The 20,018-nt window shown below is 39.8% G+C and overlaps 1 protein-coding gene across 3 annotated transcripts in view; it reads left to right on the forward strand.

The window, feature by feature from the left end:
- Positions 1-20,018, forward strand: part of MNS1 (meiosis specific nuclear structural 1) — a 70,844-nt gene that overhangs the window by 21,158 nt on the left and 29,668 nt on the right. For 2 of the 3 annotated variants that reach the window (XM_032864881.1, XM_032864882.1), the window contains exons 1-2: positions 8,983-9,050; positions 9,887-10,108. In XM_032864881.1, the coding sequence (XP_032720772.1) occupies positions 9,048-9,050; positions 9,887-10,108 (225 nt within the window). In that variant the 5' untranslated portion in view covers positions 8,983-9,047. Of the gene's footprint in view, positions 1-4,978; positions 5,082-6,757; positions 6,957-8,982; positions 9,051-9,886; positions 10,109-20,018 lie in introns of those variants that run through there. The other variant, XM_032864883.1, reaches the window with a different exon arrangement.

Raw genomic sequence — 20,018 nt, forward strand, 5'->3', positions numbered from 1 at the left:
CCCCCTTACCCCCCAGCAACCCTCCGTTTGTTTTCTGAGATTAAGAATCTCTTAGGCTTTCCTCCCTCCCCGGTCCCATCTTGTTTCATTTTTCCCTCCCTTCTCCCCATGGTCCCCCGCCCCCCTCTTAAATTCCTCATATCCGAGAGATCATATGATAGTTGTCTTTCTCTGATTAACTTATTTCGCTTAGCATAATACTTTCTAGTTCCATCCACGTCATTGCAAATGGCAAGATTTCGGGGTTTGTTTCTTTTTACCCACGATTTATTAGGAAAAACTCTTTCCTTTTCATACACAAGACTTTTAGTCTAGACCTGTGGGTGAGAAGCTAAATTCCAAAGGGAAATAATGCTGGGAGGGCATAAATCCTTCCTCAACAATAAAAAAGCACTTATGATAATGATTTATCAGGAAAAATAATCTTTAAATGTAATGATGTTTTTTTAAAGCCATACAATGGAATATTATTTAGTGATAAAAATAAATGAGCTATCAAGCTGCAAAAACACATGTAGGAATCTTAAGTGCATAAACAAAGTGAAAGAAGTCAGTCTGCGAAGTCTGCATACTATGTGATTTCAACTTTATGACGTTCTGGAAAAGAAAAAAAAAACAAACTGCAGAGATAGTGAAAAGATTAGTGGTTTCCAGGGGCTTGGGGGGGAGGTGGGAGAGATGAATAGGTAGTCGGTCCACAGGTGATTGCCCCATCTCCACAGGTGATTTTTTTTTTGAGCAATGTAACTATTCCCTGTGATACTGTAATGGTGAATACACAACACCGTGCATTTGTCAAAACCCATAGACCTGTATAAATAGAGGGATCTGGATGTCAACAATGGATTCAGTTAATGTATCAATATTGGCTCATCAATTGTAACGAATGTACCACACCTATGTATGATGCTAATGACAGAGACTGTGTGAGTACGGCGGGGGTGGGGGGTGCTGGGGGAGGACGCACGGAAATCTCTGTAGTCTATCAACTTTTCTGTAAACCTAAAACTGTTCTAAAAAGCAAAGTTTACTTAAAAAATGTAGGCTATTTTTTCAGGTAAAACAGCTAATTGTTGCAGTTTATAAAATTTGTCTTTAATTTAGGTGAACATTCAGTCCAAAAATCTTTCTCCCTGACAGATCCCTTACTAAATCACATAAATTATTGTCGAATCTTTCTACAATATCCATGTGTGGGCTGGAAACAAGAAGATGTAACTAAAATTCCCTTTAGAAATAATGGTCCGATTGGGGAAGGTGTGTCCTACAGTGAGTACTGTGAAGTGTGTAAACCTGGTGGTTCACAGACCTGTACTCCTGGGGCTAATAATACATTATATATTAATAAAAAATAAAAAATTGAAAAAATAATGCTCCTCAGAGAAGCAAGAAATAATGGAAAGTACACATTTGCTAAAATACTTTCCAATGCTACGTGACATTTCCCTATTAGGAATTAGCAAATTCTACTCTATTAAACCTGTTATACTCTGAACCTGTCCTTTTCATCTACCCTTACTCTAGGAAGCCTAACCTGGGAAAGTGGTTATGTCTAGAAATGAGCAGCAGGCTGTCTGTTTTCTTCCTTCCAGGTCAATTCACACAGAACACCAAAGGGGAAAGGTTGTGCCTTCCGTTCCTCTCAGACAATATTGCCAATGAGTAGAGCGGGAGACAAAATATTGATATGCAACCATGTGATCAATCACCCAAGGACAGGGAGAGGAGGAAAAGGTTTGCAGCTCCCAGAAGTTCTTTCAAGGCTCAAGTTCACCTTTTTACCCATGATTTGTATTCTTTTCCTCACCATCTCAGTCTTTACCACTTAGAAATCTTCCTTAAACTCCTCACCAGAATTTCCTTCAACATGAATGTTGCAAGAAAACAAAAACAACAAAAAAGCAACAACAAAAAACCCATGAGTGTTGCACATTTTAGCTTGTCTGTGTATGGCCCTACCTTTCATCACTGTTTTCTTCATTAGTACACAGTGTTCTCATTATAACGCCATTACTTTAAGGTAGGGGGTCCCTTTGCCAGTGCAATAGGGAGTGCAGTGTGAATTCTCTTAGACCAAGAACTTGAACTCTACCTGTTCAGACTCCTGTTAATTTTTCCAACACCCCCCACCCCACCTCTTGTGATTAAAAGCATGCCAACCATTCCACAAATTTCTTTTGTCTCTCATCTCATAATTTTTGGTCATCTGTATGGTTTCACCTTAGTTTATTTCTACTGACTAAATGCAAAGCTTTTCCCTCTTCTGACACACTAGATTCCCCATCTGAATTATCCTTTTGAACATCCTAACACTCAAATACACTGCATTCTTAAAAATATTGTCCGCCCTTCAGTGTATATTTATTAACCTATACTATGTTCAGGGCTCTGTGCTAGCCATATTTTGGTAAATTTAGATAATTAGTAATGAACTTAAACTATTGCTTATGTGTGTGTGGTGTTCTGAAATGTTAATTCCAAGTTTTAAGAAGCAAATGGGATTGATTTATTTAGCTGCCTAACTAAACAGATAATCTATATTGATGGATGAAATACTTTGTGTATTTGATTAATGTCTTTACTTACAAATATTTCCCTGAAAAAATAAATATATTTGTGTTTTAGAAGTCCATTGCATATGAGAAAACTTATATTTATTTACCAAGTAACTAAACATTTAATGATCAGATTTGTACCCTTTACTGTTTTTAAGACATTTATATTTATTGATCTGTGAGCAGTTCAGGTAAATAATGTTAACCTGAATCTATGTATGCAACCAAAAAATCTGTCACTTGGTTGCTAAGCTGTCTATTGGATTGTGTTAGGCAAGTAAGGGAAATGAAGAAATCCTAACGTGTCTACACTTTAATGGAGTCTTTTTGGAGAATTCTCCCATTAAAATTTTACAGAAAGGTATGGAAATATTAGTAGCATATCAGTAAATTTAGTGCACTGGCAGCTAGTTGACCATACTCAAAGTTGGCTGATCTGGTTCCCCTCAGAAAAGCTGCTCCAGTGGTGTATGTCAGGCCTTTGCGTTCTTGCAGCCTTGTCTACATTTTTATTCTTTGAAGTATCTGAAAATACAAAAGGCATGCTTCTCCAATGTGGAAATGACATGACTCTGGGAGTTATTACCATGTTTGATGGGTACTTTGGAAATCAAAACTGAGATTAAAAGTTTTGATAAGACTTGGAGAGCACAGGGACTATGGGACGGGAACTGGCTACTAGCTTCTAGAAATTAGGGAGGAAATGTGAGAAAGGAAATCAAAGGTTTTCTACTCTACCTTCTAATCTATAAAATCAAATATTGATGTAAAAAGGCAATTAATGCTACAAAAAGCTTTGTTTTTTTAAAAAAATATTTTATTTATTTGATAGAGCAAGCACAAGCAGGGGGAGAGGGAGAACAGACTCTCCGCTGAGCAGGGAGCCCCATTTGGGGCTCAATCCCAGGACCCTGGGATCATGACCTAAGCCAAAGGCAGATGTTTAACTGAGTCACCCAGGTGGTTCTGATTTTCTTAATCATTTTCACCCATGAGATTAAACAGAGATGGTGGTTTGTTAGGAATTGCATTTGGCTAATAATAATAATAATAGAATCCTGAGTGAAGAAGAGGACACAGAGGCTTAGATACATTAGGAACTTCCTCTTCTTTCACACAGCTTGAGGCCAGGAGTCAGGCAGCCCAGGGCTGGTACAGTAGCTCTGTGGTCATGAAGAACTGAGGCTCATTCTCTTTTTCTGTTCTGCCATCCAGGGCATGCATTATCTCATCGACAAGATGACTGGTGGGGTTTCGGTCATCACACGCTCTTATTAAGGCAAAGACCCACACATGCAAAGGCCTTCTGGAAGGAAGGAGCTCAAAGAAGTCCATTTTGGCTGAAGTTTGGAGAAGAAACCTGAAGAGGTAGACATACAAGCCTTTACAGCCCAGCTTAAGGGTTTTAGACTTTTTTAAAAAGCAGGAAGAAAACACAGTGAGTACTTACCATTAAGGAAAGTTTTTCCAATTTATGAGGCCCCACAACTAGTTTGAAAGAGTCCACCTAACACTGGACTGGACAAAAATAACGGAGAAGCCCCTCTTCCCACCAAGCCCCAAGAGCAGCCATCTCCTGTGGAGTTGGGGCGGGGAGCTGGACTGTGGAGAGAGACAGTCTCTGACATGCCAGGAACATAGGGAAGACCTTAAGCTGAAGGTGAACCAGGAACATTGAAAGAAGCCTTCTGGAAAACTAGGCCCCAACATAAGCACAAGATAACACGGAAGATATATGAAGACAGCGGTGTACTGAAAATAACCATAGCAACACCAAGTTCAAATCCAGCTCGACTCCTGACTGCATGGGCTCAACCTCCTCCACTAATGTTAAAGCAGGAGAATAGGGGTGTTTATTCCAGGCCTAAATATGCTTTACCTCGGTCTCTAGGTCTGGCATTCAATCCAACATTATGAAACCCACCAAAAATCAAGAAAAAAAAACTGTAAAAAATGTGCAAAAGGGGCACCTGTGTGGCTCAACAGGTTAAGGGTCTGACTCTTGATTTCAACTCAGGTCATGATCTCAGGGTCGTGAGATGGAGCCCCAGGTCAGGCTGCATGAAGGTGGTATATGCGTATATATACCACCTCTTCTTTGTCCATTCACCTATGGATGGGCACTTGAGTTGCTTCTATACCTTCGCTATTGTAAATAATGTGTAATAAGCATAGGGGTGCCTATGTCTTTTTAAATTGGTGTGTTGGTGGTGGTGGTGTTGTTTTTTTAAGTAAAATACCCAGTAATAGAAGTCCTGGATTATATGATGATATGGTAATTCTATCTTTAATCTTTTTGAGAAAACTCCATGCCGTTTTCCATAGTGGCTGCACCAATTTGCATTCCGACCAGCAGTCCATGAAGGTTCCTTCTTCTTCACATCCTCAACAACACTTGTTATTTCTTGTGTTATTTATTTTAGCCATTCTGACAGGTGTAAAGTGAAGATTTAAGCTTCCACGTTATGAAACTATAAAGAAAAGAGCAAATTAAACCTGAAGCAAACAGGGAAGAATATAATGATGGTAAGAGCAGCAAACAGTGGGATTAGAAGCAAACAAATTACACACACACACACATGCATGTGTATATATATAAATTAATAAAACAAAAAGTTTGCTCTTTGAAAACATAAGTAAATTTGATAAAATTCTGAATGATGAGCAATCTGTCTTAAAAGTAATTTCTGGGTAGATCTTTCTCCTATGTGCATATCAGTAATATAATTTCAGTCATTTGTTCATTTAACAAATATTTACTTATCACTTATGATATACTAAGCACTAATCAGTGTTCAAACCAAAACAAAAATTCTTTCTGACAACCCAGCTAGCAAAATTTTGGTTAAAGTCTACTTTATAAGAAGCTATATATAAATCATGTTTTTTGTAGAATTCTTGTCGACATTTCTCATCAAACAGGATTAAACGCTTTCAGAATGTTTTGCACTGTATCCGTATGGTCAATTTGGCTTTTATGGTAACTGGATTTATATGATCTCCCAAAATACAGAAGCTTGGACAATTACCACCCCCGCCCCTGCCAACACACAGTCCTCTTCTAAGGGAGGAAACAATTTGATTTTAAGAGGAAGTCCACAAACCCAATAGGATTATCTATTTAATGCTAATTTCCTTGCATTTCAGTTCGGGAAGTGTCTCTTGATTTATCTTCAAGCTCACTGATTCTCTCCACAGTGTTGTCTACCTTCCTATAAGCCTGTGAAGGGCATCCTTCATTTGCTACATTGTTTCTTATTTTTAGAATTTCCTTTGGATTATTTCAGTTGCCATTTCCCTTTTTACGTTACCCATCTGTTGAACCCATTTTCCATCAGATCCTTTAACATATTAAACATAGTGATTTTATATTACTGTTTAATAATCCTCCAAATCTGTGTCATAGCTCAGTGTAGTTCTGATGCTTATTTTGCTTTGCAGACTGAGTTCTTTCTTGCCTTTAGCCTTGCTGTTCTTTATTGAAAACTGGCTGTGGTATCTTGGTTAATAGGGATGGAGATAAATAGGGATATGAGGGTTTTTATTCTGTGACTAGGAGTTGGGTTGTGTTTAATATTTGCTGTAGCTCTTCATTCTAGAAGCTTTTAATTCCCCTAGTGTTTTTGTTTTTGTCTCCTGTTGTCTGTGGATTTTTTTTTTTTAAGATTTTATTTATTTGACAGAGAGAGATCACAAGTTGGTAGAAAGGCAGGCAGAGAGAGCAGGGGAAATAGACTCCCCGCTGAGCAGAGAGCCCGATATGGGGCTCGATCCCAGGACCCTGAGATCATGACTTGAGCCAAAGGCAGAGGCTTAACCCACTGAGCCACTCAAGCGCCCCTGTCTTTGGATTTCTCTAAGCATTCCTTGTTAGTGTGTGTTTGCAGTCCTTGCAGCTATCCTTAACTGTTATTATATGGAAGCACTTTTGGTGCAGTGGGAAAGTGTGGGAAGAAGAGTATTCTATCATTTAACATTAAACCTCTTTTAGTGTCCTGTGACCTTCACAAGTGTTTCTTACCTCCCTCCTCTCTACTTACAAGAGACAGAAAGGCTGGAGGATGCTGTGGTCAGAGAACTGTCCTTGCCCTGGGTGGGATATGGCTTTACTAAAGTCTTTTCTTCTGGAAAGTAGGCCTTTATTAAGGAGAAGGCTCTGGATGTATTTGACAGTAATTATTAATCTTATCCCCCTGCTAGAGCCACAAGAGATCTTTCTTGGTTTTTCATGGTGAGAACTTGCTGGAGTTCCTGGAAACAAAACCCATGGAAGTGTTGGTGCCTCCCAAGACTGCAGTCTCCAGGAGCTTTACTCACACTAGCCCCACCCAGTCTCCAGGAGTTCATCAAAATTACCATTCAAGTATTCGTCCATTATGGCTTCAGAGACTTCTGCTCTAAGTAAGTGGGTCTCGGATATGACTCCCCTCATCCCTCCAAACTTCAGGGTTGTGGTGTGTCCTGTGACCTCAGTTCTGTGATGACTCCAAGAAAAATTTTAGTTTTTAGTTTGTTCAGCTTCTTCCGGTAGTGAGGATGGAAGGGACAACATCGAGTTTTTACATTTTGGAGCTAAAACTGGAAGTTCTCTTGGTTTTTAATCTTTTTTTTTTTTAATTTCTTTTCAGCGTAACAGTATTCATTGTTTTTGCAGCACACCCAGTGCTCCATGCAATACGTGCCCTCCCTAAGACCTAGCACCTTGTTCCCCTAACCTCCCACCCCCAGCCCCTTCAAGACCCTCAGGTTGTTTTTCAGAGTCCGTAGTTTCTCATGGTTCACCTCCCCTTCCAATTTCCCTCAACTCCATTCTCTCCATCTCCCCATGTCCTCCATGTTATTTGTTATGCTCCACAAATAAGTGAAACCATATGATAATTGACTTTCTCTGCTTGACTTATTTCACTCAGCATAATGTCTTCCAGTCACGTCCATGTTGCTACAAAAGTTGGGTATTCATCCTTTCTGATGGAGGCATAATACTCCATAGTGTATATGGACCACATCTTCCTTATCCATTCGTCCATTGAAGGGCATCTTGGTTCTTTCCACAGTTTGGCGACCGTGGCCATTGCTGCTATAAATACTGGGATACAGATGGCCCTTCTTTTCACTACATCTCTATCTTCGGGGTAAATACCCAGTAGTGCAATTGCAGGGTCATAGGGAAGCTCTATTTTTAATTTCTTGAGGAATCTCCACACTGTTCTCCAAAGTGGCTGCACCAACTTGCATTCCCACCAACAGTGTAAGAGGGTTCCCCTTTCTCCGCATCCTCTCCAACACATGTTGTTTCCTGTCTCGCTAATTTTGGCCATTCTAACTGGTGTAAGGTGGTATCTCAATGTGGTTTTGATTTGAATCTCCCTGATGGCTAGTGATGGTGAAGCAGACATATTGCTGCCCATGGTGGACTTCAAATCAGGTAACACGAACTAAGTCAGGTTCTCACACTACTTAATTGTGTTGTTGTTGTTTTTAAGATTTTATTTATTTGGCAGAGATCACAAGTAGGCAGAGAGGCAGGCAGAGAGAGAGAGGAAGGGAAGCAGGCTCCCCACTGAGCAGAGAGGCTGACATGGGGCTCCATTCCATCACCTCGGGATCATGACCTGAGCTGAAGGCAGGGGCTTTAATCCACTGAGCCACCCAGGTGCCCCTGTGTTGTTGTTTTTAAGGGATTTCTCTGTCCTCTCTAAAATGAATTTATTTTACTAATTTCCCTGACCCATTCCTATTCTTAAATGCTTCCATTTTAAATGGACTTTAGCGTTTACCGGCCAATGAAATAAACTTGATCACTGCTGCCACCATCTATCTGCCCCACTGGCACCTGGATTATGTATTCCACGGCAGAGCGTCCCAGTGTCCCAGTGACCCATACATTTTATTACCAGAGTTTACCAACATCTGTCGGGGGTTGAGGTGAAGGCGGCTGCAAGTACACGCTACCCAAAAAGCCTCACAGTTACCTATCTAGAGGGACGGTGACCGTGCCTCCTCCTGCTAGAGATGAAGCCAGCCCTCAACACAGGCAGAATGGGCATTGAGGGCACAGGATGTTCTGAGTAGAAAGTACTTTGGCACGATGTACTAGACAGGAGTTTGCGTATTTCTGTGTAAACAGTTTCCACAGACCTCCCCTTGACTCCCAGCCCCACCCAAATCACAGAATCCAGCCGCTTGAGGGAAATCGTGAGCGCCCTAAGGCACTGCAAAGTGCTTGTGCCACGATAGGGGATCTGAACTTCCCGCCTGTCTCTTAGAGCTGGAGAAGTAGCCTCCCAGCCAGCCTCCCAAGAAGCTCAGTGCCGATTGGCTCTTGCTGCGCCCAATGGGAGACCGTACCCTGCGCAGGTGGGCCCTGCGCTCTCTAGGGAGGCGGCAGTTGCCAGGAAACCGCGGAAACATCGGAGCTCTCAGCCCGCCATCGCTTTTGCAGCGAGCGGTGGTGGCGGCTGGATCCTCAGAGCGGGATTTTCCTCCTCCAAGATGGTGAGCCTGTCGGGGGTCTCGAAACTATTTGTTTATCTATTGATTTAATTGTAGTTTAGAGCCGGATGCATCTAAAAATAGGATTTGGAGTGCCTAATCGGAGAATTAAGTGGGAGAACCTGTTCAATTTGCTTTCAGAAGCCTCATGTGCTATTGTTTAAGCAACGCTCGCGGTGGCTTCCAGCCTTTTTCAAATTTTCCCCAGACTCTATTAGATCTGCCTGATGAAAATTTTGTTTGGCACCCCCCCATTTTTTTTTTTTTTTGCCATATTTCTGGAAATTTGGGAAAAGATTAAGAACCTTGAACAAATAAGTGGGGAAGAAAGTCCAGGAGAGAGCAGATGAATTAGGTAGCAGCAGGTTGACCTGTTAAATCTGTATTAGGAAAACCTGACCAGCTTCTTTCTGAATGATACTTTCTGGCCAAGGGGTAAAGGAGGCTCGGGGGGCGGGGGGGGGGGGGGCGGTGTGTAGCGGGGAATGAGGAAAGGAATTCGGTGTGTTGTGGTAAAGAGCTAGGTCTATAGAGCTCACCTGCGTGTCTTTGAATACTAGTACTGTTTTAAGCCGAGGAACCTTGGGTAAAGTTGCTTTTACTTTTCATGTCTCATCTATAAGATGGGGAATAATAAAAGTAATTTATTGATATATCAATTATGTTTATCTACCATATGTACTTTTTTATTGTGTTACATTTCTCTGAATTTAGGAAGGAAGCCAAGGGCCCTTTGTTTATTCTGTTATCTATTTTTGTACCAGGGGCTTGCAGCGGTATACTTTTAAAAATTAGATATTGGAATACCAAAGTATGAGTACTTTTTTCCCCCATTATAGGCTTCTAGAAGGCGAACTTTGAGTTTCAGTGAAAGGCATCAGAAACAAGTAGATACAAATTACTGCAAACAACTACATGTCCAGTCCATAAGAAAGATACAAAATCAAATCAGGGACCAAATGGTACAGAATGAAAATGATGACCTCGTGGAGCGCAAGAGATTCCTCAGATTATTACAGGATGAACAATTTGAGTTGGATATGGAAGAGGCCATTCAAAAGGTACATTTTACTATTCATTGACTTTTTTTCTTCATTTTTTCATTGGAAATGATGAAAACCAGCTGCTGATGCTGGAATTGAGTAGATAGATAATAAGATCAGGTAAAGGATGACTCATCGTAAGTCAGACCAATGTAGTGGTAAAGAGCTGGGTTTTGGAGTTAGACTGTATGACTTTAAATCCTAGTACGGCTGTATGTAAGCATGCTCTGGAGCCCTGGGTAAACTGACTTTACTTTTCTGCCTCCTCTATAAAATGGCAATTATAATAGTATCCGTTTTGTAGGAGTTTTAATAATTAATGAGTTACTACATGCAAAGCACTTGGAATAGTGCCTGTAACAGTAAGACTCAACTTTTTTGTGGTTGTTGTTTTTTAATTTTTTTTCATAAACATGAAATCCATAATTACTGACTTCCACAGTTTTGTTCATATAAGTAAAATTCGGCTACTTTCCATAAAATTCGAAAGACAAAAATTTAAGAGTACCTTTTTTGAATTTATTGAGATTAAACATGTACATTATTCAGTGGTAGAAAATGAACATGTATGTATTAGGTATGATTTACTTATTTTTGATTTTGAAATACTGCCTTGAAGAATTCAAGTACAGTATCTATATAATTCCTAAAATATGGAGATAATTTTTTCATGGAAACTTCTAAATATTTTAAAGAATGAGGCTGGTAAAAAAGGGAAACCAATTAGAAATGAGTTCTCTTAAATGAAAGTTTCTCTGATATTTCAGAATTTTTCAAGTTCCTGCTGTATATTCAACATTTTGTAGGATATTGTGAGGAATAGCAAAAGCAACTTTTTAAAAGTGGTATCCATTCCTCTGAGTTCCAAATTCATAAGGCTTAGACATGATTTTTCAACTCTGAGCAATAAGATCCTAGGGATTAGATATTTTCCTCTTCTTTTTACTCTTATTTTTTCTTTAATTTTAAAGAAAATCCCAGATATCATATCACCTCTTTCATGTATACTTCAGTATGCATCTTACAAAATAAAGATACTTTCTTACATAGTAGTAGAATAATGCCACTATCTCAACTACTAAAATTAACAGTAAATTCTAGGTATTGTTTAATGCCATTCCATAATCAACGTTTTGTGATTGTGTCAAAATTGGTTTTAACAGTTGGTTTGTTTTAATCAGGATCCAAATAAGGTTCATACAGTATATTTGGTTGTTATGTCTGCTAGGTACCTCTTAGTCTAAAACGGTCCTGCCCTCTTCTTTTTTTTTTTTTTTTTTTTAAGAGTGGGAGAAAGAGGCTGGGGGGAGGGACAGAGGGAAGAGGTTAGAGAGAATCTTAAGCAAGGCTCCATGCCTAGTGCAGAACTGATATGGGGCTCTATCTCACAACCCTGAGATCATGACCTGAGCGGAAGTGAAGAGTCAGATGCTTAACTGACTGAGCCACCCAGGCACCCCCATCCTTTTTTTTTTTTTTTTTTTAACTTCATATTTCTAACTTGTTAAAGTAGGCCAGCTGTTTTTTGATATCCCATATTCTGAAATTGCCTGTTTGCTTTCTCCTTTGTTCATTTAATTTGTTTCCCTAACGTCTATATTTTTTTCAAAATGGAAGTTAATCCTAAAGCATGATTAGATTTAGGTAGAACTTTCTGGTAATCACTCCATAGTTGATGCTATGCTTGATATTGTACCACATCTGCAGGCACATGATGTGTCTGCTTGGTGCACTTGTAGTGATGCTAGTGTTGATAAACATGTACATTCTAGTACCTCTGGTGAGGCATTCTGGTTCCTCTGCTGTAAAATTCCTGATGAACCTTTCACCTGTAGTTTCACCAATGAATCTTTCCTTTCATTAGGGGTTGCAAAACACTGATTTTCTAATTTTGTTATTCCTTTCACATTTGATTAGCTGAAATTCCTGTGTAAAGAACTTTCCCGCAACAACTAGGATTTTTCGGTACCTGAAATATAGTTATTACTGGAAAGGGAGACATATACTTAACTTTCAGAATTGGTGCTCTGGTCACTTCCATTGGTGTCTGTCAATGTTGTTTTTAAACGTTTTCTTTAGTTTTTGACTTTTTCTTTTTGTAAAAAATCTTTATGGACTCATGGGTCTTTAATACTTGAATTAATTGCCTTTATTATTATTTTTGATACTCAAATTGTCCCATTTTTGGCCAATGGATGCCTTTATTGGTTTTGTGACCTTTTAACAAGATTCCTTTAATCTGTGATAGCTTCCTTCCTTTCTGTCAGAACAAAATGCCTGGGCTAGTGATGGTTAATTTTGTGTGTTGACTTTCACTGGGCCATGTGGTGCCCAGATAGTTGGTCAGACATTATCGGGTGTTTTGGGATGAGATTAACATTTAAACTGGCACAGTGAGTAAAGCAGATTGTTCTCTCTAATGTGAGTGGGTCTCATCCGATCAGATGAAGGCCTGAATAGGACAAAATGGCTGAATAAAAGGAAACTGCTCCTTCCTCCTTCCTGACTGCCTTCTAATCAGGGCTTCAGCTTTTTTCCTGTCTTCATACTTGAACTGAAGTATCCGCTTGTTTTGAATTTCAAGCCTGTCAGCCTTCAGATAGGAACTACACCATTGGTTCTTTTATTTCTCAGGCTTTTCTGCTTAGACCGGAGCTAAACCACTCTCCTGGGTCTCAGGCTTCATGACTCACCTTCAGATCTTGGGATCACTTGAGCTGACTAATTATCCTATTTATTTTTCTCTGGCTAATGCAAGGCTCATCTTGTGAATTTCTTGTTTCACACCTAGAGTCAGCCATCATATCGAAGAGCTCTATTATTGTCTAGTAGAAATAATATTTAGAGACAATTTCTTAGATAAATTTAGATTTATAATGGAGTTGCAAAAAATTGTATAGAGAATTCCTGTATACCTTTTACCTGGTTTCCCTTTATGTTAAAATCTTACATAATCATAGAAGAATTATCAAAATGAAGAAATTAGCCTTGGTACAATGTTTTACTATAGGATTTATTCAGATCGCTTCAGTTTTTCCCATTAACTTCTGTTTTTTGTTCCAAGAATACAAACTGCCTTAGTTGCCTTGTCTCCTTGGTCTCCTCCAATCTGTAAAAATTTTTTACTTTTTCCTGTCTTTCGTGACCTTGACAATTTTAAAGACTATAGTTCATTTATTGTATTAGTTTTCTGTGGCTGTTTAACAAATTACCACAAATCTAGTGGCTAAAAATGTTTATTACCCCCACGGTTTCTGTAGATCAGAAATCTAGACACGGTATGTCATTGGATTGACTGCTTCGCCTCACAGGGCTGAAATCCAGTTGTTGTCTAGAGTGCATTCTCATCAAATCTTCTAAGTTTATTTAAGTTGGCAGAATTCATGTTCTCGTGGTTGTAAGACTGAGGCCCACATCTCTGAGAGATTGCTGACATTGCCGGCCACATGATCCTCTCCACAACGTGGTAGTCTGCCTCTGGTTTTCCAGTTTTCTTCTTGGTGTTGATTTCTAGTTTATACCATTGTGGTTGGAAAAGGTGCTTGATATGATATCAATCTTGAATTTATTGAGACTTTTTTTTGTGGGCTAACATGTGATCTATCCTGGAAAGTGTTCCATGTGTACTTGAGAAGAATGTGTATTCTGCTGCTTTTGGATGAAATGTTCTGTATATATCTATTAGGTTCACCTGGTCTAAGGTGTTATTTAAGGCTGATGTTTCCTTACTGATTTTCTTATTTCTGTCAGATGATGTAAGTAAGGTGTTAAAGTTCCCTATCATTACTGTATTGCTGTCAATTTCCCCCCTTTCAATGTATTAATATTTTCTTTATATATTTTGGTGGTCCTATATTGGGTACATATATACTTATGAACTTTACATCTTCTTTCTTGATTGACCCCTTTATCATTATGTAATGCCCTTCTTTGTCTTTTATTAGTCTTTGTTTTAAAGCTTATTGTGTTTGATATGAGTATAGCTATACCAGTTTTCCTTACTTTTCCATGGATATTGTTTCCCTTGTGGTTTGTTGTCTTTCTTTAGTGTTGTGTTTAGATTCCTTTCTCATTTTCTTTTATTTTCTGTAAGTTTTTGCTTTGTGGTTACCATGGGCTAATCTATGTTTATAACATATGTAACATCCTATGAATAGAACATTCTATTTCAGCTTGATACCAAATTATACTTGAACTCATCCAAAACTCTACGTTTTTACCACCCCCCAACATTTTATTTATTTATTTATTTTTTAAAAGATTTAATTTTTTATTTGACAGAGAGATCACAAGTAGGCAGAGCGGCAGGCAGAGAGAGAGAGAGAGAGAGAGAGGAGGAAGCAGGCTCTCTGCTGAGCAGAGAGCCTGATGTGGGGCTCAATCCCAGGACCCTGGGATCATGACCTGAGCTGAAGGCAGAGGCTTTAACCCACTGAGCCACCCAGGCACCCCACATTTTATGTTTTGATGTCACTTTTTACCCCTTATTTTATGTATCCTTTAATTATTGTAGTTTTAGTTTATTTTACTGTTTTTGTCTTTTCATACTAGCTTTATAAGTTGATTTATCCACCACCTTCACTACATTTTTACCTTTCCAGAGAGATTTTTACTTTCATATGTTTTCTTGTTAATCAGTACCGTTTTTCAGCTTACAAGGTCCCTTTAACATTTCTTGAAAAACCATTTAGTGGTGCTGAACTCCTTTAGCGTTTGCTTATCTGAAAAACTCCCTCTCCTTCACTTCTGAGTGTTAACTTGCTGGGTAGAGTACTCTTGGTTGGAAGTTTTTTCCTTTCAGCACTTTGAGTATGTCATGTCACTCCCTTCTTGGCCTGCACAGTTTTTGTTGAGCAGTCTGCCTTGTGGGTTTTGTTTTGTTTTGTTTAATATGTAACAGATGGCTTATATTGCTTTTAAGTTTTCTTTTTAACTTTTGACATTTTAATTATAATATGTCTTGGTGTGGATCTCTTTGCGTTCATTTTATTTGGAATTCTCTGGGCTTTCTAGACCTGGATGTCTGTCTCCTTCCCCAGGTTAGGTAAGTTTTCAGCCATTATTTCTTCAAATAAGTTTTCTCCCCCTTTCCTCTTTCATTTCTGTTGGGACCCTGTAATGCAAATACTATTTCACTTGACGTTGTCTCATAGATCTCTTAATTTATCTTCAGTTTTTTAGAATTCCTTTTTCTTTTTGCTGCTCTGTCTGGGTGAATTCCAGTGCTTTGTTTTCCAGCTCTCTGAGCCGTTCTTCTGTTTTATCCAGTCTGCTGTAGAATCCCCCAGTGTATTTTTCAGTTCAGTTATTATATCCTTTGGCTCTGATTTCTGTTTTATACTTTCTTGCATTTTATATCTCTTTGTTAAAGTTCTCAGTGTTCATTCTTCTCCTGAGTTCACTGAGCATCATTATGCCTATTACTTTGTACTTTTTATCCAGTAAATTACTTATCTCTGTGTCATTAAGGTATTTTTCTGATGTTTTGTCTTATTCTTTCACTTGGAACATATTTCTCTGTTTCTGTGTATTGTTTGGCTGTGTTTGTTTCCCTGTATTAGGCAAAATAGCTACTTCTTTCAGTCTTGAAGAAGTGGACTTACGTAGGTGGTGAAACTTCTCATTCACCATTGATTAGTTCTTGGTTGTCTCTTGAACCTTTGTGATTGTCCAAATAGCCTGATTTATTCTTGATCTCTCTCTGCTGTTGAGGGTGTGTCAAGACCTGCCAGTCTTCCAAGGGGGAGGAATCTTATTCAGCACCTAATTTCAGGCTGAATGGAAGCCAGACTCTCAGGCAGCAGCTTTTAATATATGCAAATATATACAGTCCTGTGGGGCCACAGTTGTAAACCCTGCTGGCCTCCAGGTTTAGAGACAGAGGTGTGCCCTGGGCAACAGTTGCAAAACTCAGGACTCCAGATGAGAATATAAGCTCCTTTCTGGGAGGCCTTGTTGATCCCTGGGGAAGTGCCTTTGTAGCTTTGGCTTGTGTGGGAAACCTAAAGCCTGTTTGTTAGGCTGGAACTCCAGGATAAGGCAGCCTTTTTCACAGGGAGACTAGGTGTGTCTTTAATTCTGCGGTCTGTGCAGTGCCCTGAGGGTGTTGGCCTGCCAAGTACTGTCTTTCTGATTGTTTCAGTCCTTGGAGTTCAGGAATTCCAGCCCCTCGGCCCTGGTGGCCTGGTGAACAAGGGGCATCCCTGGTGTACTTGGCATGCTTCTGCCCCAAAAGCAGCACTCGCCAGCTTCAGCAAGGCAGTGGGAAGATGCCTGGACTGCAGGTGTCCAAAGCCTTCAATGATTACTGCGGGAGAGCGCCCTGTATCTGTGCCTATACTGGCCCCAGGTTGGTGGCAGGAGAATGCCATGACTGCTCCTACTTGTCAGCCCCGGCCAGAGAGTTAGGGGATGGCTATGACTGCCCCCATTGTCCAGCTTGCCCCCACTGTCCAGCCTGCCCCCACTGTCCAGCCTGGGGACAGTGCTGAGACCACTTGCGCTCAGCAGCCTCATTGAGGTGGTGGGACGGTGCAGTGCCCGTGCCCTCCTACTCTGGGGGGAGTGGTAGAGAGCACACAGAAGGAGTCTGTCTGCCTTGCCTCCATCCCTGCTAGAGCACCAACCGTCCCTTGCTTCTTGAGCAGATTCCCCCAGACCAGCAAATGAATTTCCTTCACATAAACACCAGATGATTTTCCCAAATTGGTGCTTTTGTGCTTGATTCTGGGATGAGTGAGACTGCAAGTGGATCTTTAAAAGGAGATTCTCAGTTTCCCATAGTACTTTGGGTCCCTTGGATGTCAGCCCTCTTTGTTGTCTAAACCAGACATTTTTTGTGCAGCTCTGAAGTGTTGGGGTGCCTAATGTGGGCAGCAACCCCTCACTCCTCTAGCAGAAGTGCTGGACTGGTGAGGTCCCTCTCTACTGTGTCTCCCTGCCTATAGGAGGTGGGTTTTTTGTTTTTGTTTTTTGCCAAGACCATGTCTCTGTCCCTTTACCCCTCTCCATGTGGTCCTTTTATCTTTTCTTGTAGGGAAGCAGTTCTTTAGTTTTCAGATCCTTTTCAGAAAGAAATTGTTAGAAGGTGCAGGAGAGACACAAAGTGTCCCCAAAGTGAGAAGGCACTTTGAGACTGAAAATGAAGTAGGCCACTCCATCCAGTTTATGCAGTTTGATTTGAGGTAACTTACTGAAGGGGGATTTGGATGGAGGACTAGTCATAACAACTGCATAGTTATTCTCTGCCAAATCCAGACCTTGGTCCATAAATTTTTTTAAGAGCAAAGGGCACATAGAAGGGCACTGTAAGATCAAAGGGTTCACACACACCTCAGAAGGTGTGTATGCATCTAATTGACAGCTAACTTTTAATTAGATCAGGTGGCCCCACCTGTTCATCAGAAAAGGGAAAGACTATGTTATCTCTAATAGATTCTTAGCCTTTCTGGACTAAGAATGGAAGATGGAGGGCCAAAGATGGAGGCAGTATTGTCAGCCTTCCTACCGAAATGATCCATATATAGCTGTAGATTTTGTGTATCCATGAAGATGAGTTCAGGATCTTCCTATGCTGCCATCTTGGACCCTCTGATTTTTAATACAGTTATTTTGACATAGTCTGTGTTCTCTTATTCCCCCCACCTCTAGTTGATTTCTTTAAATTTTTTTGTGTTGAAATAATTACAAATTCTTGGAAAATTGCAACAACAGTATGAGAGGTCCACTGTGCCCTTACACAGAAGCTTCCCCCAGTGGCTACATCTTGCATAACTGTAGTACAATATCAAACCTTAGAAAATGACAGTTGTACAATATGCGTGTATACCTCTGTTATTTTAGCACATGTGTAGATTTGTGTGACTGCCATGTCATTCAAGATGCAGAACCACTCCATCACCACCAAGACCTCATTTCATGCTTCCCCACTGTAGCCATATACTTCCTTTAGCCCCCACTATGTCTGATTTGTTTTCCATCTGTATAATTTTGTTCTTTCAAGACTGTTCTATAAATGTAATCATGTGTGAATCCATACATGTGTGGAATTATATGTCTGTGACCTTTAGGTTTCTTCCACTCAGCATAATGCTTTGGAGAGTCATCCAAGTTGTTGGATTTATCAATAGTTAATTCTTTTTTATTACTGAGTAGTAGTGCATGGTATGAATGTACTGGTTGATTTCTTTTTAAATTTGCATGTTATAAAATTATTCTCTTTGATATATACTATGGATTTTGACAAATGAATAGATTTCAGTTTCTGCCATCACAGTGTGATGCAAACAATTCTATCACCTCAAAAGTCCCCGCATGCTGCTCCTTTGTAGTCAGCTACTCACTTACCCCTTTCCCCAGTCCCTGGAAACCACTGGTTTCTTTTTTGTCCCAGTAGGTTCATCTTTTCCATAGTGTCACACTATTGGATTATGCAATATGTCACCTTTTGGGTCTCACTTCTTTCACTTAGCAAACCAAATGTAAGATTCCATGTTGTTGCATGAATTACTCCTTTTAGTGCTGAGTGGTATGGTCATACTCTAATATACTGATGTACCTGTTGTTTATCCATCTGCGTGTTGGAAAAAACCCGTGTTATTTCCAGTTTATGGCAACTGCGATTAAAGCTGCTATGAGCTTTTATTACAAACTTTAATATGAATGCAAATTTTTATTTCTCTTGGACAGCTATCTGGGAATAGGATGGTTGGGTCATATGGTAGGTGTTTGCTTCATTTGGTGAGAAACTGCCAAACCATTTTGCAAAGGTGTTGCTTTATTTTGCATTTCCTCAAGTAATGTATGAGAATTCCAGCTGCTTTGTGTTATCACCAGTACTTGCGGTTGCTTTTTGTTAATTGAAATTATTATTTAGATAATTATGGAGTCATCTGCAGTTGTCAGTAATAATACAGAGAGTCCCAGTATACCCTGTACCTAATTTTCCTAATGGCACACCTTGCAAAGCTATAGTATAATATCAGAAGCAAGACATCAGCAATGATACAGTCCACCCACTTTGTTCAGATTTCCCTTTTAGTTGTGCTCGTGTGTGTGTGTGTGTGTGTTTAGTTCTGTACAGTGTATCGCATGTGAGGTTTGTATATCCAACACCACAATCAAGATCCGGGGGAGTTCCATGCCAAGGATCCCTCATTTTGTCCTTTCATAAACATCATCATCTCTTTCTTGGATACACCTACCTCATCCCCGACTCCGGCAACCATTAATATTGTCATTTCAAGAATATTATCTGTACGACTCAACAATAAGAGACCAAAAAAATCCCTTAATGGGTAAATTATTTCAATAGCCATTTCTCCAAAGAAGACATACAAATGGACAATAAGCACAAAAAAAGATGCCAACATCATTAGTCATTAGGGAGATGCAAATCAAAATCAGTTAGATGCCCCTTCATAACCATGAAGATTGCACGCACGTGCGCGTGCTCTATTTTTTTTTAAAGATTTTTAAAAAAGATTTTATTTATTTATTTGATAGAGATCACAAGTAGGCAGAGAGGCAGGCAGAGAGGGGAAAGCAGGTGCCCTGCTGAGCAGAGAGCCTGATGCGGGGCTTGATCTCAGGACCCTGAGATCATGACCTGAGCTGAAGGCAGAGGATTAACCCACTGAGCCACTTAGGCACCCCATGCTATATATTTTTTAAAAATTTAAAAAGGACATTAAACATTGACGAAGAGGTAGAGAATCTGGAAGCCTTGTACATTGCTGTTGGAAGTGGAAGATGCTGTGGTGGCTGTGGAAAGCTGTCGGGCAGTTCCTCAAAAAGTTAAATGTAATTGCTATGTGACCCAGCAATCTGCTCCTAAACATACAGCCAAGACTACTGAAAACATGTTCACACAAGAACTTGTACATGAATATTCAAAGCAATACTATTCACAATAGCTGGAAGTTGGCTG

Source organism: Lontra canadensis, unplaced genomic scaffold (assembly GCF_010015895.1).
Source record: "Lontra canadensis isolate GAN:19392208 unplaced genomic scaffold, GSC_riverotter_1.0 scaffold28, whole genome shotgun sequence".
Taxonomy (NCBI): domain Eukaryota; kingdom Metazoa; phylum Chordata; class Mammalia; order Carnivora; family Mustelidae; genus Lontra; species Lontra canadensis.